General features: G+C 37.5%; 1 protein-coding gene across 3 annotated transcripts in view; it reads right to left on the bottom strand.

Annotated features, from left to right (window-relative positions):
• The window catches only part of MID1 (midline 1), a 237,578-nt gene that overhangs the window by 29,372 nt on the left and 185,596 nt on the right, over positions 1 to 22,610 (bottom strand). For all 3 annotated transcript variants that reach the window (XM_084227068.1, XM_084227066.1, XM_084227067.1), the window contains exons 3-4: positions 13,101 to 13,196; positions 684 to 791 (exon numbers count right to left, since the gene is read on the bottom strand). In XM_084227068.1, coding sequence (XP_084083194.1) covers positions 684 to 791; positions 13,101 to 13,196 — 204 coding nt within the window. The remainder of the gene's footprint in view (positions 1 to 683; positions 792 to 13,100; positions 13,197 to 22,610) is intronic.

Below are 22,610 nucleotides of genomic sequence, written 5' to 3'. Positions count from 1 at the left end.
AAACACCTTGTATAAAACCATTAATTAAACTCTAATGCATTTCTGACTTAACACTTAGCTAGAAAAATACGTTGAAACTTAGGTATCAGAGATTTTTCCTGCTCAATGTGTTTGCCACTAATGATCATGGAACTTTGGGAATTAGAAATGCACACCTAATTTAATTTCTTTCACACTTTTGAATATCTTTTTTTGTAAATAAGTTAAGACTTCATAGCCTCATGAATGACAATGACTGGAACAAAATATTAATGTGTAGTATTTGAATAAAAAGTTAAAGTACCTAGAAAAAAAAAAAAGAAGATAATTGTGACACATGATTCTATATGCTGTGACATTCTGTGAAAGTTAACACTTTGGGGGAAATACTGTCAGGCACATAGCAGAGTGAAGGAAACATTAAGTGGACATAATTTGTCATTTACCAATCATGAAAAAATTTCTGGTTTTATCCCTAAAATCCATAATCACCTGTAGTAAGAGAAATACCAAATAAACAGTTGGGGTCTAGAGTACTAGTCTTCAAGGATTTCATTCTTCTTTACTTGAAAGTATCAGTCAGTAGCCAAGAACTACATAAGGACTGTCACAAATTTCTACCAATAATATCTGCAGTCAAAAAGGCTGCAATCAAAAGGAAATAGTGTTGACCTACTTGTTATCTAAAGAAGAAAAGCTTTTACCTTTCCTTCTTTGATTTTGGTTCCAATTATTTGCCGTCTTTGCTGGATTATTTCAATGAGTTGGTCACATTCTTCCATCAGCTTGGTTTCTTGGCGGGATGCATTTACCTATGAAGCAAAACCTTATGATTAGCAAAATTTTTTTTTGACATTTTCCTTTTCCATCCACAAATTTAAAAACTACGTTTTCTAAAGTATTTGGTTTGGCATTTTTTTTCTCCTTTCTGCGTATAATCTGTGTTATTTTCAGTCCCCTCCTTTGGATTTTGAGAAGTACTAAATTGAGTACTGCATGAGTACTGCAATGTATTGTTTGCAGGAGGCAGGACTTGCAAATAAGTAATCAGGTGTTTCTAACTCAAGTGAGAAAAGTCTGGTTTGTTGAGTATTGAGTGGTGTCAGCTCTAGCACACACCAGTGAGGAGCAGGGTCTCTTCAGGAGGTGTTTCACACATCGTGGTTTGCAGCCATACGAAGCACTGCAGTGAACACCAGTGTGCTCAAGGGCACAAGCGCTGGATCAGAGAGTCCATCCCCTCTCACTGCTGCTGGTGTCAGCATCTGATAATAAAGAATGTCAGGAGGAAAGAAGTCCCAACACGTATGATGACTCCCATGAGGGCTTTCTCATCCTCCAACTATTTGTAGCCCGGTCTTCTTGAACCAGACATAATTTATACATAATTACTAATATTCAGAAGAATTATATAACATGGATTTATTTAGTGTCTCCTTCAAATCCTGGAAGCTTTTGGAATCTGCATCATTCTACAGAAATGAGCACCACAGCTCAACTCACAGTGAAGTGAACAACTGGCTCCTTCCAGGAGGATTTGAAACTATCTCCTTCCAGCTGTATTTGATGATCCAAAGTCCTTTTACTGGAAAGGGCAGTGAACTACTGATAGCATATATATCCACATATTGGTTCCTTGGAGATTCAAGCTATCAAAGATCCACGTGACAATACCTAGACATGTGTTGACTGTCTTAATTATTCCTGCTTTACCTCAGCAACGAATCAGATAGAAAATAGTTAGATAGAAAATGCTCATGTAGTTTCCTAAAGTATAAATATGTGAGGAAATGAAAAATTTTTAGAGCAAAAACCCTCACAAATATTAGCTTTCTGTAGAAAGTGCTGACTTTTATTAAAAAAAAAAAAGAAAACTTGTAATAGGAAAGTTTGGGTTCTCAGATGAATATGTTCTGTTTCTGAAGGAAATTGATTTTTTTCATTGCAAAGTCAACATTCTATACAACCAGAAGAAAGTACTTCCCCCCCCAGCAGTTGCATGTTTAGCTTACATATATGTGTAAAGAGTCAGAAAAAAAAGTAAAAGGTTCTAATCATGTCTAGAATAAAAAAGGGAAAAGAACTTATTTCAGAGCTATGTTTCCATTTGCACTTTGCTAAAAGAGGGTGAGAAGGTAAAGCAGCTTTCAGCCCTGGCTAGTTGCCTCCACAGACATGTCACCTTTTCCATTGGGATAAAAAGAGTCAGTGGTGAAGAACAGCAAGGATTACTTTCAGGGGACAAGTAACTATATTGCAAGCCTTGGCTGTTCTTTCAGTCCAATGAGCCCCATGATTCTGCATCAGTACTGTCTTCTTTCCTTCCAACAATGTGTTTAAACATGCATTTACCTGTAAGCACATTATGGAACTCATTAAGCTTAAGCAAGCGCTTATGTATCTAAATTTGGACCAGAACCAATTTTACAAATAACCTTCTTATGTAAAATACACAGCATCCTCCAGGCAAAGAGAGGACTTGTTTATAAAGATCTGCTTTCATCAAGGTTTTGGATTATCTTTCTCAAATCTTCATAAAATTAAAGTTTGTTTGCACATTTTAGAGGCTTAATTATTAATTAAGACATGGAGATTATAAAGAGGGAATACATTTGTTGCTGGAAGGGGTCAGATGTGATGGCAAGTGCTGGTGAAGATGTAGAAGGTATCCCTATTATGCTGGTTTAGGTGCCCATGGTTCTCCTTACATTTGCTGTTTGCTCTGCCTGGCTTCTCACCACAGTCCATGAGGAGAGAGAGCACAAAACAGCCCACCCAAAGCCTCTAGCAGTGCCACTGTCTCTCCACTGATAGCTCAGGTAACCTAGAAAAGTTAGTCAATCTGCACTGTCCCTCCTATTCCCCTTGTTCTTGTTGTCCCAGTACCTCAGCTGCATCACACATCTCACTTTGGCAGGAAACTCTGCAGAGCTGCTTTCAACAAGCTGTACCAGGCACTGGTTTCCCAGCCCTGACTTCAGGTTCACTACTGGATTGAAATTCCACCAAAGAGCAGGGAACCCTGCACAGGCTCAGCCTGGGGCAGTGATCACATCCACTGCACGTGGGCACAGCTCCTGTGTCAATACCAAGGTCGGCCCATGCCACAGCCAACTTCAGCACTTAATTACTGGAACACTTTTGGCACTTCATTATGGTAACACTTGATGGGATTTTTGAGTAGCTTCCACTCAAAGTGTTACTTCTAGCACCACTTACATCACCAATTTGCTTTGTCAAGAAGATGTAATTAATTTTTGGGATAACTGTCATGAAACATAAAGTTACAGGAGGGTTAAGTCAACATTGTTTCATTAATACTCTGGTTGATTTGGATAATAATGTATTAATTGGATCTTAACCTAAAAAGCCCTAGACTAAGAAAAACAAAATGCTTGGAAAAAAAATCTCTGGATTTCTTAATGCACTGAGTGCAGATTTCTCTTTTTCTTTGAAATCTGAAAAGTATGCTCTTTTAAAAACACCATTTGAAGACATTTCCAACTTTATAGCTTGGACAAGCTTGTTAAAAATGAAAATAATAGTCTAAAATTATATGATACATCTGAGCTTTATATGAAAAAAATCCCTCAACATTTAATCTAGGGGCTTTTCTTAAGCTGAAATACTACTTAATCATATTTTCAGCCCCCAAAGCCTCTGATTCAATAATAACTTTATAATTGAGCACATGCCTAATTTTAAGTACGCTACATTAGCCGTGGCCCTAAAGGGACTATTTGTGAGATTACCATTAAAATATTATTTACTTGTCTGTTCCTGAGGAGTCATGTGTCAGACCAAAGAGCCACAGGCATGGTCCAGGGCTCCACTGTACAGGTGCTGCAAAAACAACAGAGTGAGGCTTTTCCTTCTGCCCGAGTCCTTTGACAAGCAGCGACCTTGACAATAACTTCCAGCTGGGCTGGCCAAGGAATGTGAGTTCTGTCTGGTGAAAATATTTGAGGTTTTACATTCAACATTTTTTCCACATTAAAAAACAAACCCTCTTTCCAAGGAGTTTGTTAAAAGAGACTGATAGCTGCCTTATAAAGTCTGGTGACTGTGTCACACACTTTGTGAAAGTCTACAAATCATAGAGAGAGCTGACTTCAGTCTGGGCTCCCTCCACTCAAGATGAAGGCTGAATCTTTAATCTGAGGTATCTGTTGTCTGAGAGCTTATGCTAGACTTGGTGACACCTTTCTATGGAAAATTTCACTTTAATACAATTAGTTTTGGCATCAACCGGTTCCTTAAACATCCAGGTCCAGAAATACTTTGAACTTAAAACTTTCTGGTTTATTGGTATCATTTTTATAAATTTTTTTTCCATGCCAGAGTTAAAATTGGCTAGGAGGCCTTATGATTTAGCAAGAGCTATGACATCTACAAAGAAGAAGAAGGACAGATTCTAGTTCTCCTGATTTTGTGGGGAATTTATTCCCATTTCTGTAACACACAGACCTCAAGTAGTTTACTGAAAAAACCCAACAACCTTACAAATTCCAGGTTTCTTTCCAGGGTTTCCAGACATATGGATAGGGACTGTTGCCCTTTGCCTCAGGAAGTAGGTGTAGTTCAAAAAAGAAGAGAAATGGGGGTTCCTCAGATGTCTGTCAGGGAGCTGGAAACAACAAGCCCTCTCAGCCCAAAGGGGAGAGCAGGCCAGCTGTTCCCAGCTCCACAAGCTGAGAGCTGATTTGGAAAGTGTTCTGCTCTCTGTGGAGTCTTCCTAGGCTTTCATCTTCAGAGACCCGAGTTAAATTGCAGCTTAGCTCATAAGAAAATGAATGTGGTGGTTTCAAAGTCCCCAGCAGATGTTTGGGAAATCACAAAACTACAGAATGGTTAGAGATTTGAGGTTACAGTGGAGCTTCTATGGTTAATTTAAAGGCAAACAGAATCAGAGGGCTGGATTCATAGCCATGAAAACTTCCTCAACTAATATACTGAAACAAAGGATTTTTTTAGTGTCTCAGAAGAATTTTCTTTGCAATAGCAAAACTCTTTCTCTGAGATTCCTTATAGGTGAGGCAATTCTCCCCACAAGTGGAAATCTTTGTGTCTTTTTGGCAAACAATCTCTAAATGACAAGCAAAATAAGACATCTCAAATTAGAGGGGGTCTGCTTATTAAGGCTATGCTCTCTGTGATAAATTCATCAAAACCAGAGCAATTTTTTGTTTCCTAGTCATCAGTTGATTATGCAAAACGAAAGAAAGTAGGTTGTAGAAAGAGTCTGATCTTTGGAAATTGAGGTATGAATTTGAGTTTCACCTTCATGATTTAAAAATGGTTTCAATTTCTTAAAAAATAAAGTCTTTGCAGCTGTGGCTGTACAGGTAAAGAAGAGGCTTGAATTTTTCTTTGTGTTTGAGTTGATAGTTATAGAATGACTATATACAATGGGTATAGAATGACTATATACTCCCAACAATTACTGTATACTCAAAAGAAGACAAAAATATCAGAAAAGGAAATTGAATTATTCCACTCAAAACCTGTTGCACCATTGCCACATACCTCACTTTAGATTTGAGCCTGAATTTCTTCTTGACCAAACCCAGAAACTGAGATAAAAAAACCTAACATTTTTACATATAATGGCCAATACCTATTTGCTCTAGGAAAACTTTCTTCATTGTCATGTAGATGTGAAGCACATTTTCTTGGATTAGTGTCCCTAGATGAATTAAAGGATTATACTCTTCTAAAGAGAGAGGCCTGTTTATTTTACTCCATGTTGTAGAGTGAGCAACTTTTCTTCATAGAGCCAGAGTACATTGAAGTATTATTTTAACATCATCCATATATAATTTATTTATTTAATGGAAATACAAAGGATAATAATTAATGAACATTTATGAAAAAAATTTCTTCCCTTTTATTTTATGGCCATGAGAGTCATGGATTCAAGCTTTCTTTATTTCATGTTTGATGTTATGGGTTGTTCAATTTAGTCTTCTGTAGAGCAGAAGCAGAACTTCTGGAAAATAACTTTTTCAGGTTTTCCCTAGTCTAAGAGTAAATCTGATTTTATCTGTGATGACAAACCATGCCTTTGGAAATATGTGATAATAATCAGCTTGCCATCTGAGTATAATTTTTTTAGTTTGAAATGGTGCAAAAAAAAAAAAAAGGTCGTCTTCCATTTCAAGTGTGCCAGAGGCTTTGTTTTTGTTTGCATTCCACATCTATCTCTAACCAGGAGACCTGTGTTTAGAGGCAGTCTCAGAGCAGGTTAAACAAAGGTCAGTGCAACAATATGCCATCTTACTCTGGCTACGTAGGAATTCTGTGAATGAAGGATCGATTAGGCCAGGAGAGCTCAACCACTTTGGGTCCAGCAGATAAGACTATCTGCCCCAATCCTGACTAAAAGTAAACCTTTCTTAGAAGATTGAAGTACTCATTTTCCTTACTAAAATATTGTTTTGAAGTTTTTTGTCCCACTGTGCTTTGAAGCACATTGGTGAGAAACTAATCAGCAAGACACCTTGAAGTCCTCTAGTGACATTTACAATCTTATCCTAAACTGCCAGAATTTCATGGGGGAAAAAAAATTATAGGAATCTCATTATTTTCACTCTTTTTTTTTTACACTTTATGTTAGACCTTTCTTTAAACCTGAATAACGAAAATACTTTTTAATTGAACAATATTTAATTATTTATTGTTTTTAGTTATTCCTGCTGACATTAAGCTTTTGTTCCATATTGAGCAAAATATTGCACTTCACGTATTTTATGTAGGATAGAAAAACAAAAACTATCAAATAATCACTGAAGTTCAAAGGACTGCCCATCCTTTCATGATGTTGAAAGCAGTGCACTTGTAAACAATAATTCAATACTTGAAACTGTCACCCAGGATCCAGGGTCTTCAGCCTAGTGTTTAACATGCTCACAAGAGGACCAGTGCCTTTGGTCTCCCTGCTGCTCTAGTTGCTCTTTAGCTGTTTGTTAGGCAGAAAAAGGAGGAATTCAAGAGTATTTTGTCCCCTTAATGATAAATGACTCAGAGATAGAAGGATCCATAAGTTGACAACATTTTGACTGAAAAGTTGCAGTCTCTGATAGCAGGCACAAAATATTACCTGCTGCATTAATTTACCAGTTAATAGTGAACTGAGCTCCATTTACTAGTCTAAGGTCAAAGGCTTGCAAGAATATTAGTCTATCAAAAATCTGAACATGTGGATATGAGAGAAAGGGAGAGGTGGAGCAAATCAGGACTGGCCCCCTTAGCAAGCAGTGAAAAACTCTGCTATTACTTTATATATAATCTGTGTGACCTCTTAACTCCAATTTACAGAAGTTACAAAACAGTTGTAGGTGCAATAACATATTCCAGCTTGTGTTTAATCTGTACATAAAATGTATATGCATAAATGCTGCAGTTCCATATTTGTATAGAATCAATTCTACATTTAATTAGTAACTTTTGAAATCAATTTAATAATTTTTTAGGGAAATAGTGTTTGACTACTAGGCTACAGCTTACTAGGCATGCAGCTTAGGACATCCTTGAATGAATATTCTGTATACCAGATGCTATGCAGCATGTTTTGTCAGTTTTAATTCCTGAAGTTTCTCTTTTCAGATGCTACATAAATTTAAGACTCTGACTAGAGCTTACCTGAGATTTCCATTGAATGAAATCAACTTTTATGAGAGTGGAATTAAAAGTACAATGAAGTCAAAATAGATCATGCCACATATTTAATCAAAATAGTGTTAATAGAGAAAGAGTCTCTTGTACCTTCTCGCATTAGAAATTGTCCTAGAAAAAACAAATGCTGTAAACTCCATCTTAAGGTTTTATGCATATGATCAGGTTTGCTATTAGTATCTTACTGAGAGTGAGAACTCCTAATTTCCTTCAACTCATATTTTTCTGTCTATTTCAAAAATAAAAAAATACCATTTACTTTTAGCACTTAAATAGCAAAGAAATGTAGCTGCTGAACAAGCATCTTCACAAAAATGGAAGGTAAAGGGGCAGAGGAAAAAGCAAATTTCTGTGGAGTTCCTTTCCAAGTTATCACACATATTCCACAGTGATGGTAAATACTTATCTAACCCATTGCTCCTCTCATAGCAAAAAAAAATCATCAGCAAAGTAGATTCCTTATTCCAAAGACTTGGTGTTACTCTGAAGGCCATTTACTGCACTTCAGATACCAGGATTTACATACAGACTTTCTTACTAAATTTTCCTATTGAGAACTTCTCAGTTTACTTGAGTTTTGACAAAAATAATCCTGAATCTCAAGGAGTGAGTACCATGAAAATTTGTGAAAACAGAGTACTCACTGTGTTTTATAGTGACAGTCAAAGCCTCTCTATTTTTCAAGAGTCCTTTGAGAATTGTATTGACAGCTGAGTTTTGATTTTGCTGTCTCTCAAGGAACAGAAATGCCATGCAAAAATTGACGGAGACATTTTGTCACAAAATTTGAAGGAGCTATCTTGTCGCTGAAGTCTTACTAGAAACTCAACATTCCATTATTATTAACTTTTCCTGTTTGGCTCATTTCTTTTTTATCAGCCATGCAAAAAAATAGCAACAGCAGGATTTTTTTAGGTGCTGCCACCTTCTCTTCATTGGTTTTGCACTACTGCTTTACACTGAAATGTAAAATGTGTGTGATAAGTGTGAGCGCTGAGAATCTGTGCCAGTGAAATAAAGGTTCTTTCAATGAACCACTTTTTATTCAGGTGATTATATAACATGACTATAAAAAACACCCTTTAGCACTCACAAACCCAATTTTTGACTGGGAACTTTACACTGAGATTTTGCCTGCAGCAGATCTTTAGAAGGGAGCTAGAAATGGAGCATTTGTATTACATACAAAGAGCAAAGGATGCAGCACTTTGAGGGCTACACAACCAGAGGAAAACGCCTCCTCCTTATGCAACCCAAAATTATTTTACAGTGTTGTCCAGAATCTGCTTCCTATGACGTTTGGTGAATTCAAAACAAAACAAAACAAAACAAGCAGAAAGATTGAGATACAGATGCTGCAAAGTTGTCTGCAAGCAAAACCAATTTCCTTTCTCCTCCCCCCTAGATAATTGCTCCAATTTCTCCTCCAGCTGAGTTCAGATTATGTTTCTGTCTAACAGATGAGAAGCTTTATGGTATTGAAGATATAACAGACATTTAATCATGCATTTCCTAAAAGAGATGAGAAAAAAAATCCAAAACCAAAACGCAAATTGCTTAGAAGAGGCTCTTGCCCAAATTTGTGCCTTATGTCAGTGAATGCCACGGTCTAAAAGACTTCTGCAGAAACCTCACACAGTCATAGAGTGGAAATTATGACAAAGAAGTAAATTTTCCATGTCACAGCACCTTGTCATTCAGAGAAACCTGTAGGGGGAGAACCTAAGCGCTGACAGCGTTATATCCTCCCCTGATTCAACCAAGAAGGGGCCAAATCCCGAGCTGCATACAGCTGGAAGAGGCCCAGCCAGCAGAGCAGGATGCAGCCCCCATCACCTGGCATGTGGCAGGTGTGCAGGGAGGGTGGCAGGGCTGCAGTGCTCACAGGCAGGGCCACCCTGACCCAGGGACACAGGGAGGTGGGCTGGTGGGGCCACAGGGGCGCTGCCACCCAGGGATTCGTCCTGGGCTGCCAATCCCAATTTTACAACACTGTTTTTGGAAGACTTGTACAAGGCCCCTGCAGAAAATTTAAAGATAAAATTATCCAAGACAGTTTTTAATGCTCTTAAAAAAGTTTTCTACAGATCCGATCAGAAGGTGAACGCTGTGAACTAGGACTACAAAGAAACACATATCTAAGTAGTAATCATTTCTGTTCTGTTCTCTCATTTTGTGGAGAAAGCTCTGCTTTATCCCATGGATCAGTTCATCATTTTATGCAGCCCACCCTGCTGTCCCAGGGAGGCAGCCACGGGTGCCTTCCCTGCACAGAGGGAGCAGCAGAGCTGCCCTGCCCGCTGCCCTGGGCAAGGGGGGGCTCTGCAGAAAGCAGCCAGGCCAGAAGTATGAGCTTGAGGATTTGCCATGGGCTCTAAGGAAGGAAAAAAAAGCTTTCTTGGTTAACAGCCTTCAGGGTTTCTGCAAAGCCAAGTAATGACAGACAGGACTACAGAGGAAGGGAGAATGGAAAGACAGAAAAATTAGTGTAAAACAATAAACATGTTAGAGATGTGTCTGAAAGATGAGTAGAACAAATATGTCAGTGTGCTCCTAAACAAACAGAAGGGTTTGGGAAAGAAAAGAGTGTTATAGTCTCAAGCAATCACATTTCAGGGTGTGGTTCCCTTTGAGAAAATGGAATTTTAAAAACTGTTGCCATAAGCAAATAAACTAATCCATGTTAGGCATGAAAGCAGACATTCAGATACTAACATTATTATTATTATTTATACAAAATTCTTAATATTATCTCTTAATTAAAGTTGTAAAGAATACAGGTTTGGCTTGATTTATTCACAAAGATTTTCTTGCTGTTATGACAGAATCACCCATAGGAATGCAAGACTGGAAGTGAACTTCTTGAGGCTCCCAAGATCAGGTTCTCCATCAATATAAATCCTGTCATAAATTTATAAACTCCATCAAAAAATAGGCAAGATTCATGTCTCCATTGCTGTGATGAGAGGCCAAACCAGATACCCCTCCCCAGCGGCTGGAAGACCTCCAGCTTCCAGCTTATCAACATCACTGATCAGTCCTTGTGCACTCGTGGGGGTAAAAAAATGAAAAGAAGTTTTTCAGAAAGAAATAAGCATTAGTTTTAAAACATAGGGAGATTGGGATTTGGCCTTTGCTCTGGATGACAGTTCAGTTGGGAAGGATGCAGGGCGGGATCACTACTCTTCCATGAAGCTGGTTCCTGGGAAGCCACTGACTGCTCACTTGAGATGAGAACCAGTGGCTTTGTGACAACATTTGGTTTGGCTGGCGAGGATCAATTTATTCAAAACACACAGAGCCTGTTTTCCATTCATTTTTGGACACATCAGCTTTTGCTCCATATCAAACCAAAAAAGACATTCCTTTTTCATTTTTCATGTAATATTGAATTTTTTGGCTTATGACATGATAAAGGCTTAAAAAAATGTTACTGTTTATAGCTACAAATAAATGTGAGTGAGGATGACTTTTAAAAGTTTATATCAGAGTAAAGTCTTGGTAACTTTAATACAAGGAATAATAATTTCCTTTCCTTCCTTGTTTTTCAAATTATACTGAAACAGAAAGCTTATTTCCTTTTTTTTTTAACTGGTTTTAAAGCCTCCAAAATCTAAATCAAAATTATTTCAAATAAGGTAAGGAAAATCAAAGTAGGTAACAAATTTAAATTTACTACCTATATTTTTATATGTTAACAAATGATGTACAATGTATTTTGCGTTATTACCTGTAATAAATCTAATAATGAAAAAGAAAGCATTTGCTGTAGAACTAACTTCCTTTTCAGTTTCAACATTTCAGGGGGTTCATATGTCAAAACTAATACAGTAATTGGAAACTTTTCCTAATAGTTTGTAATTTAAAATTTGCATTGTTAAGGTTTTAGCCAATATATGTTTCATTTAATTTGTAATTTGTGTTCCTGTATTGGGTTGAATTTCTCTCCTGAACAAGCAAGAAGAGAAAGAATGTATTGACTTTTCAAAAATCTACCTAAATCATATTTTCTCCAATGCTGGAGATATGCACATCATATCTGAAATTTTCACAGGGCCCTGAGAAACAGAGATAACTTCAAAGTTTACTTCCCCATCCCCACTTGCCCAATTTCCAGCACGGCCGAGGTCCAAGGTTTTGACTGGAGCTCATTTCTTAATATTTAGCTAATTTAAATGCTAATTAGACTAATTTGATGAATAAAACATGGTAGGAATTCATTAACAACTGTGTTGTGATTGCTTTATGTCTACAGAGAAATTTTCTAAAACAGGACTCCAGGGACAGTAGCGCATCTGTTACCAGTTGAACAAGTTGGATTCTTTGTAACACTGAACTTAGAGCTGGTAAAATATTGCAGAACTGCAGAGAAGACTGAGGAGCAATTTTAGGTTTTTCAGATCTAGCACATCTTGGACACAGACCATCAGTGAAGAAGAGGCTTTATGCTGTCCTGAGCCCATCTGCTTCACGGGGTTTGCTCTGAGCTTTAGAAGCAGAGGAAGAAATTGTGCCTTATCTCTGTCTCTCAGTACCCACTAAGGTCATTCCAGCTGTTCTGCCTGGTGTTATTGGTGCCTGTATAAAGGAATTAGACCATTCACCTAATGTCTCACACTGTGGGTAGGCTTTTATGGTTTTATTGAGCTCTGTGAAGCTGGTGAGGCTCCAGAGAAGTGGAGCAGATACAAACAGAGATAAGATAATCTCTTTGAAAGAATAGGGGGTTGCTTGGCTTTGGTTGGTTGGCTTGTTTCTTGAGTTTGTTTCCTTTTTTTGCTTTGGTTTTGTTTGCTTTGCCTTTTTTGAGTGAACTTTTTTTCACCTCTTCTAGGGGGGGAGGTTCAGATCCCACCCTGCTAAAGATTATTTTTTTGATGGTCAGAGTGGAATATGTAAGTGAAGCAACTAAAAGGCCTGTAAGAACCTGTCTTCTTTGGAAGGTAAATATATTTCAGGTATGACATTTGAGTACAGATATGTATTTAGGTAGTTAATTCTGACTAAAAAAAAAAAAAAAGAAAATTAAAACAAAACCAGCATTAAACAGAAACCTAAATAAGTTTGGGAATCTGGGTGATCCTATTTTTTGCCTTCATTTTCCACCTGTAAATATTTCTCTATCTGACAAGGACCCAGAAAGACAAATGTTACAGGTAATAAGTGATGTGTTCAAGGATAGCAGCAGTGGGGGCCATAGCAACACACCATAATTAAAACAGGACAGAAAGGAATGCAAAAGAGGTTATCTATATTGAAAATACCACTTATCAGTGAAAAAGCTTTAAATCAGTTTACCATTATTTAAATTAATTTCTTCACTTGTTTGTTTGGTTTTATTTATTTTTGTTGGGAGTTTGTTTGTTTTTTGTTTAAATGTTTGCTCCTGGATGCTAGAAATGAATGTTATTAAATTTATAAGAATTTCTAATGGAAGCCATACTCACTTCTACATGTTGACAGGTCTGAATGAGTTTTGCCAGGAGAGTTTCCAGTTCAGTGTTCCTCTTAATAAGGTTGGTGAGGTTACTCTCCAAATTTTGCTGTAAAAATAAAAGAAAAAAAAAAAAACATTTCAAAGAATATAATACTTCAGTGAATATTTGAAAAACCAAATCACACAGATATGAACATGAGATTTCCATATTGATATGTTCCATTACATGTTTGATTAGATTAGATACTTTGTTTGTGCAAGACAAGAGAGCAAAAAAGTTCAAGAAAAGAGTGAATTCTGGAAAACAGGTTTTTTTACGACCTACTAATAATTAGATCAAGCAACTAGTTTTAGTCAGGAGTAAAAAAATGAGTAAGGACAAGACCAGAAAAGGCAAGAACATTTCCCCAAATAAATATTTATTTTAACTGAGAACATTTCTGACTCCTTATTTCCTGCTTTCAATCTAACATCTGAATTTAAAACCCTGCTGCTAACTGAGGTCTCAGAGCTGGTCAGCACTTTCTTCTTAGGATTTGAAGTGCTGGACATATTTTGATCTATTTCATTTTATTCCCTAGTTCAGCAGAGTTATATTTTTTAATAAATAATTCAAAAGAAAAACATCCTTTCTATGGATAAGAATTAAATACCAGCTGACAAACTCTGCCTTCACTAACTGTTCTTAAGAGAGAACTTGTGGCAGGTTTCTGTGTTTATCAACTGATTATGGCTGCCATAAATATCTGCAGCTGTGGTGGAGCAAAGCCCTTTCTAGCTCATAGATCTGAGGCTGCATCCTGGCTCCCTGCAATTGCATGGGAGATGGAGGTCTAACAACAAATGTTTCAGCCCCCTCTCCTCCCTGCATCCACAGGAGGGGAACCCAAGCACATGAGGGGCAGGTCTGTGACAGCTCTGACCCACTCCCTGGATTTACTGAACAGGAATACCAGGAGTCCTGTGCTTTTCTCCTGACAAGGGCTGCAAGTGTCTCTGCACAACTTTCATTAATTTCAACCCTCCTCATCTTTTATTAATGACCTTCTTTTCTTCCCACTACTCCTTTCCCACTGGTGTATCTATCCTATCATTTCAGTCCCTGCAGCTACCATTAACTTACCTGACTTGTATAATCCTCCCCCAGCTCCCACCTCCATACACACATTTTGTGTGTGTGTTTTTTCTAGTGTTGTTATTCCCTGCCTATTTCATGCTATTTAAAACACCTTGTTCTTTGCCCTCCCTTTCTGCAGCCGTGCAGCTCCCTTGCCATTTTTGCATGTGGCTGCAAACAAATGAAGATGGCAGCCTTGAATTGCTGAGTGATACACGCTTTGGCATGCACCAGGGTTGATGCTGTAAGCACTGGAGAGGCAGTCAGTTCTGTTCCACTAAGGGAAACACAACATTTTGGTGGCTTTTACGTATATGACCCTTCCAAGAAGTGTGATGGGTGCTTGAAGTACATAATTTTGGCATTTTCTTCCCAGCAGAGCCATGCATATTGTGTATGACAAGCTCTGGCTGTAAAAATACCTTCTACACTACATTTATTTCATAGCCCATTAAAACAAAGAGTAACAAGAACAGGCATTTTTACCAAACTGTTTGTGCTGGATCTTACATTTCCATAAGCCACACTGTGAACAATCTTAATTGCAAAGGCATGTTGGCTGTGCTGTGAGATGTCCCTTTGTAGCGCTGAGGCTCGCAGGCAAAGTCAAAATATCATCTATAGTTACAATATCAGATAACTTTTGCCTTCAATAAACAGTTCCTTAAGATGATTCAAATGAGCAAATACGCTTGAAATTTTACTTATAAAACTTCTTAATCCTTTACATTAATGTTTTATCTGTTTTAATATTTTACACTAAAATGTTTCAGTGAAAATGGTGTATTCTCAATGGAGGTTATCTAATTTAAAATGCATTATTGAACATAAAAAATACTAGCAGTTGGTACCTGTATATACTATGAAGAAAAAATGTATTCAAAATGGTTGTGGAACACTGCTATGATTTCAAATAACTGAAAGTTATTTCTTTTCAGCTAAGGCCATTAATAAAAGAAGAGTCAGCATTTTTCTGTGAAACAGAAATGTATTGACCCATAGATTATATATACATTATTATATTATAAATATTTCCAAAATCTGTATATAGTAATCTATATTCCTGTATGTATGTATGTATGTATGTATGAATGTACATATGTATGTGTGTATATATATGTGTGTGTGTATATATATATATAGAGAGAGAGAGAGAGGATGAACAAAATCTCAGAATAAGTTTCCTATTCAGTGACTATAAATATAAACCCATATATATTATTATGGCTTCACAGAGGTGTCTTGATATCTTCTGCCCTTCCTGACCATGAAAATGGAAGAAAACTATGAAAGAAGTGAGGGTCCTCAGAGAAACTGGGGTTAATCCATTCCCATGCTCTATCTCCTTGAACTCTGTAATTTTAAATATGGGAAGCCTGGAATTTTGTTTCAATGCAGTTTGGTATGCAAGAGTTTGTTTTTTATTTAAGTCAAGAATAATCAGAATTTTGTTAAATTTTTGTTGAAGAACATCAGTTTCTATTAATGCTTTACCACATGACAAGAACCTGGTGGCTGCTGTCTGAAATTAATGTCAATCTTTCCAGTTTCACTAGAACAGTACTGAATGGGAGCTCTTAAAAGTGGCCTGATTAGAAAGTTTTAAAGCTCATAAAAATTGATCAATTCCTGCAGTATGTTTACCCAGATTTTCTCTCGACAGTATCTTCCTCTAGTACTTTCCCCTATTATTTTCTCAGACCATGGAGCCACTTTAGCTACCACATGATAGTAAAGTTGCAGAGTTTGAGCTCTGCCCTCTTTCTTTACTCCATGTAGGGTGACACAGAAAAAGCCTGAACATTTAAATTTCAGAAACAGATGTTCGCTCAGAGCCTTTCCAGAGTGTTGCAACCTCATTTCTCATCCACACCAGGAAGTTCCCCAGTTGCATAAGACAACAATGCTGGATTTGGAGGTTCGGCCAACTTGGAAAATTAATTTAGTTGTTGTAGAGCAGAATTCCTGGGAGAGTGAATTCTAGCCAGGTTTGAAGTCTGAAGAAAGTGTGCTCTCACATTATGATGAGGACATGTGAAAATGAGTAGCAGAATAACCTGATTCCAAGTACCTTCCTTCTTCCCAACTTATCTTCTACTACTGTTCTGTTGGGCGCACCAAATTACAATTGTATTTTTGGTAATGTTCTGGGTAAATCACAATTTTTAAAACATTCGCACCTTCATTTTCTTATCTTTTTTGTCAGTTGCTAATTTTCATCGTTATTTACTGTCTACTGAAATTGATCTTAGAAACTCTGGTGTTGTTTTTTTAAAGGAGCACAATAGTTGGTCTTCATTTCCTCTGTGGACAGGCTTCATGTATGTTAACTCAGTAGATGCAAACTGTTCTCAAAAAAGCAAAAGCAAGGCTGAGGGCTTTCTGACTTACCAATCCAGCCAAAGATCTTGACATTCCATGCATGCTTTGAAACTGTTTTTACAACAGTATAAAGTGAAAAGAATGCTTACTGTCCATTTAGCACGGTCTGACAATTATACAACATAAATATTCCTATAATCTTGGGATAAATCCAAGTAGATGAAACCCCAGACATGTAATTGAAAAGGACAGTTAAGGATGATGTTTCATTTTGACTCTGCATGCCTATAAAATGATATGATCCAGGGACAGGGGTATAAGTTGGAAAAATTAATGCCAAAAACTAGAGGAAGGCAGCTTGGTATTGATCACATATTTTAAGCTGCTGTCTAACTCATGAACACGTTGCTGCTGAAGCCACGATCATGTTGCAGCAACGATTGCGTGAAGCTTGTGCCCTGATTGAAGTGGGAGGTCAGACCAAATGATCACAATGGTCTCTTCTAGTCTTTAAATCTACCAGTCTATGAAAACCAAATGTGAACCCATGCCCTTTGCCAAATTAACAGTCTCACGCAAAGCATTGCTTGTCTAAAATAAGAAAGTAGCACAAACAGATAATCCTAAGCTACTATGAGTTGGAAATGCTGTCAAAATAAATTAATGTAAGCATCTAAAGAAAAGAAATGCTGAGTCGTGGGCTCCTGCCTTACGTCACCGACAAAATAACAAAGCATTCCCAAAATCATCTTTTCAGAGACATTTTCCATAAAAAAGTCTATTTAAAAAGCCCAAAAATAAAACAGATAGCTATCAGGTACAATGAAATGTTCCATTCCTTTTGAAGCAAAGCAACTATATTTTTCTTATTAAAAATCCTATTATTTCTCCCATTGGTAAATATAAGCAGTCATTTGAATTTTCCACTCGCTGCTTACTGGAAAGGTTTGAGAACTGATACACTGAAACTGCTGCACATCCTAAGACATGCACTATGGGATAGTATATGTACCAATAGTCCTGACCAACATTTTTATCAAATCTACCATGACCAAAGCCTCAGCAAACATCAACTGCAGTCCTCATTTCCTTTGATCCTTGTAGAAGTGACCAGAGTAAAGCACATTTTGAGGTTATCTCCTGGTTTAAAGAAAACAACTTTGCATAGTGGAACTTTAGTAATTATATAGGTTTCTTGAGAACCGCTGCCCCCCTCCCATCCCCTCTTTACAAACAGTCAAAATGAAACAGTTTATACATTTCCAGACTAGGTTAGTTAAAGTGTGTAACTTAAAGCCACACAGTTACACTGCTGTAGATTAGGAATAAACCATCACAAAGCACAAGTGTGATCGCAATTCTAACTTAAACCAGCAGGGGAATCAGGGTGGTGTTGACATGGCAGATCAATCTTTAGTACTTGCAGGCTGCTTAGAGATGATAAATGCACTCCCTGTCACTAACACAGTCCAAGCAAACACATCTTCACTGAAATATTTGCCTCCAAATTCAAAGGCATTATGCTGCATGTGCTCCAGTTATATTTTCACCTCGTCATAGTGACATACCCCATGAACTAGTCCTGTTGCCTCCAGGACTTGTGTCTAACCTATTAAAAAAGTTGCCAATCAAATCCAGAATAACTGCCAGAATATCAAGCGTGGTTTTGAGCCAGGTTTGGAGTATGTGTGAGCTTAATGCTTCATTTGGTGTTCTTTATTTAAATGGACATGCCAGGTGCACATGGAAAAATTTAAGCTAATTTTTATTCTATGTACTTGCCCTGAAACAGATGACTACTCTTCTGTAGCATTCGTGTGATCAACTCTGTATTTCTCCATCCAGGGAATAGTAACACTTTAATAGGAATGATTGACCTCAAGTCTCAAATGTGCAGAGCCTGACAACTGCACTCCACATTCCTGTGTGTAAAGAAATAACAGCTATGATGTCGACAGACTCCTGGGAACTAGGATTTTTACCTCAAGTGATTATAGTATATCACAAGGAAAGACTCATGAGATACTGAACTGTTAATTAATTGTCCAGGACTATTTTTATTAAAAGTGCAATGAAAATATCTGCATGGGAAGCCATTATGACTCCAGTGATGCTAACTAAGTCGAGTATTGAATATTTCCATATTTCATAGGAATGTCACAATTTTTCATTAATCTCTATTTAAAATGGGTCATTGTGGAAATTGAAGGAAATCCAAGCACTTCAAATCCTTGACCACATAAAATCTTTATTAACTGAGAAAGCAATATTCTAGGGAGAACCTCCAATTGCACTCTTGTGTCTCTGCAAAGCCATGCCCTCAAATATACCAGGGGTTCCTGCCATTTGTAAGTGCAGTTCTGGCCTTTTATTTAACTACACCAATCTGTCTTGTGAGTTGCTTTTCAGTCTTCCTCCACTGCTTCTTCTCTTTTGGAGAAACAGAAATTTCATACCTGGGGCCTCTGAGGAAAAAGAACAGGACAAGAGCTATATATATATATAGCATCCTATAGCAAAAGTTTTCCATTGATGTTTACTATAAATTTGGAAAAGAAACAATATATACACTTAAAAACTGTTTGCCCATAGCAGGGACAATGTTTACCCAGAACACAGGTCAATGAAACTTTCACTGCATACTTATTTTCATAGTTATTTTTTAATTGTAACAGAAGGACATATAAAAATGAAGTGAAAATAGCATTTTCTCTTAAAGGCTTTCAAACTTGTTAAAAGAATTTTGTTCCAGTTTAGATAGTGACAAAACTGACTATAGGACAAGCTGGGATTTTTTTTTTTTTCAATTAAGCTATTAGAAGATATATAAATGTTAACTTGGTTGGGATCTGGGGGGGGGGGGGGGGGGGGTGTTTCAGTTCTTTTTTTTAACGAGTCATTAATCAAAGAAGGACCAGAATAATAATCAGGAATCAAGGATCAAGAAGGAATAGATTTAACATCTTGCCACATTAAAAACTAAAATACAGTTTGGACTGATAATGTTAATAAAGGTTTGCAAAAGTGCAAAAATATGTTTGAGGCCACAATATCTTTGACCTATTTTTTCCTGCCTCAATGCAGGAGTCAAACTGGAAGCTGAAGTGTTAAAAGAGCAAAACAAATACCAGACACCTGAATTTAATGCATGTCATTAAAGACTTATTGTGTCGAGCTAGAGGGCTTATAAACTCATTCTTTTCCCCATGGGCTAATCCAGTGCAATGAAGGGGGTTAAGGACAACTTGAACTATTGCACAGCTGTCCTGCAGCACCCTAGCTAAATGTACTTCCAGCCTCCCAGGACACGGAATGTACCTAAGACCAGGAGTTCAACACAAACTACTGCCCACGAGATGCATAATGTGATCCTGCTCAAAAAAGATCTGGGAAGTATTCATTCCAAAACCTGAATTCTAAGTTTTCCACCTAACTAATGACAGGCATCTATACAAAACCAAAACAAAAATATCATCTAAAGAGCCAAAATTTATGCAGTGTTATTAAAGTCTGGGTTTCTACAGATGTCTGCCTAAACATTTCTGAAAGTTATATTTATTTAAGAGGTTTTATTGTGGAAAAAAATCTGGGTTTAATCAGTCAATACATATTACAGCATTTTGCGGTTGAAAAATTCCATCTTATCTAAGCTGGTATGTGTAGAAACAATTCAGTATTATGCAAAGCTGGCAGGTTAGAAAGGGCAGCTGGATAGGTAAGAAATGGAGCAGGTCAATGTGGTGATTTGGTCTGCATTAGGTAACAGTGGTGGAATTGTCACAAGCCCAATTCAGCTCTTTCAGCTGGCCTGTGACAAAGCTGACACTTGAGGCAGCTGCAGCCTTCTGCATTTGTTTCTTGGTAGAGCAAACAGCACACTGAAGAACATTTATTGATTGCCCCCCTGAGGATATGAGTTGTCCATCCAGAGAATGAAGCTGTGGGTCCATCTCCTGGCATGGCTAGGAGGTCTGGCACTCCCAGGGCTCACACTGGCCTTGTGGGCTTGTAGCAGCTGGGCTGGAACAGCAGCAGCTCCTATTCCAGATGTGGGAGGGGCTGTCTGGGCAGCTCCACTGCAGGGAGGACACAGGTGCATCAGTGAACACGACATACTCCCAGCTGTTGGCCCTGCAGCACAGTAGGAGCCACACAGGCACCACTGGTAAACCCAAGGGAAGCCAGGGAACTCTTTGGGAAAAAATGCTGATCCCACTGTCCAATGTCATGGTGCATGAGGCAGGTGTCACCAAACCAGCTAAGCAGAAACCCCAGCTCTGGCACAGGGTGAAGTATACTAATCAAAGCACCACTTACAATTGTGTTTTATGGGATTTTGTTTCTTGTGTTTATGAACTCTGAAATTTTGCCAAGAAGTACACCATGAGCTAGTTACGACCCTCTGGAGCGCTCTGCTTTTCCCTCACTGAAGTCACTGAAAGCTCTGCCTTTTGCTTGCAGTGAATATACCATACACCACACCTTGCAGACTACATACCATAAAAAATTTGGCATCTGTTCAGTCTGGTGCTCATTCTGTCACATGCTCAATGCCTTGCTGCCCATGGTTAGAGCTTGCTCTAGACAGAAGTGTAAATCTCTGTTTTCTTCTCCTCATTTGCTCTATTGCCTATTCAGCAAACTAAAACCATCTCCTAGATTGAGTCAATGCCCTGAAGGAAGTTTGGTGTGGGGAACTTGAGTTTTCCATAGTTTTCAAGTTTAGATATAAGCTCAACTTTTTCGAATAGAAGGCTTAAACATTCATCTAAAATACTTGTCAACCTGATAATATAATTTATCAGTATTTTCTATAAAAAGCTTTTGACCAAGCACCAGGTCTCAGATTTAGGGGTTTCTAAAATAATCTTGATGCGTTGGACTGGCTACCTAGAACAGAGGCTAGGCAGAGCTAGAGAATAAAGTAGGTATTTATTGAAGGCCTTAAATAGGTGCACCTTGGGCAGTGCAAAAGCCTCTCAGAGGCTACACCCAAGATGGACAATGGTCATGAGTTTTTCAGGATTTTTTCCTTTTTTTTTTCACAGCAGCTTTGCTGTATCTTTGTAAAGAGACATAAAATATGAAGAAGAATAAAAAGGATCTAACAATATATTTCAAGGTTTTTTTATTATTTAAGTTATGGAAAATATCTAGAAAGAATAAAAGCAACAAGATCAGATTCCTTGATAGCACCAGTTTATAATATTCATGCACCTGGAGCATTTAAATTGTGTAAAATATTGATTTTGCAATAAATTTGGTAAAACTGCCTCCTTTACTATTATTTTAAATATTTCTGTAAGGAATATGATGTGCATTAGGTTGTCTGCAGTACATACACACTTAGGAAAAAATATGCTGTCTAAAATGGAAATGCCATATTTACTAGGGACAATATTATTTGTTCAGAATTTGCCATTACTTTATTCTCTAACTCTGACTAGCCTCTATTCTAGGCAGCCAGTCCAAGGCATCAGTCTTTGGCTCAGATATATTTAAATATTTGACTTTATCATTTGCTATGTATAAAATCAGATAGCGACATTAAATACTCTGAGTAGAATTATATACTTAGGGACTTACTAAATGAATATGATGGTGGTGAGCTAAATAGGGAGTATAAATTGAAAGGTACAGATCATGACTTGGAAGTAGATTTTGTTTTATATTTCTGTCATAGTCAGGTGAAATTTCTGTTCTGACCTGCCTAGTCTTTATTGCCAGTACTTCCTCAGAGATCAACTTAAGATTTCAAATTCACATGCCACCACTACCACCACCAAAAAAAAACAACCCACCCCAAACCTAAAAAAGACAAAAATTAAACCAAAACACCAACAAACCCCCCCAGGAGTTTTAGCTGAAAACCTAAAGTTCTGAGTATATTTTAAATACTGATGGACTAGAAAAATAACCATGACAAATCCAACACTTAATTTTCCCTTGCATTTTGCAACTGATAAATGAAAGAAAAACATACCAAGAAGACACTCAGCAGGCAGAAGTATCATCCTCTCTCATTTAATGTTCAATGCTAAAGGCTTTTCCTTCCCTTACCTCCTCAGTGCATCCATTCCC

Source organism: Fringilla coelebs, assembly GCF_963513975.1.
Source record: "Fringilla coelebs genome assembly, chromosome: 2".
NCBI lineage: Eukaryota > Metazoa > Chordata > Aves > Passeriformes > Fringillidae > Fringilla > Fringilla coelebs.
The sequence above is the reverse complement of the archived record's forward strand: the minus strand, read 5'-3'. Positions and strand labels throughout refer to the sequence as shown.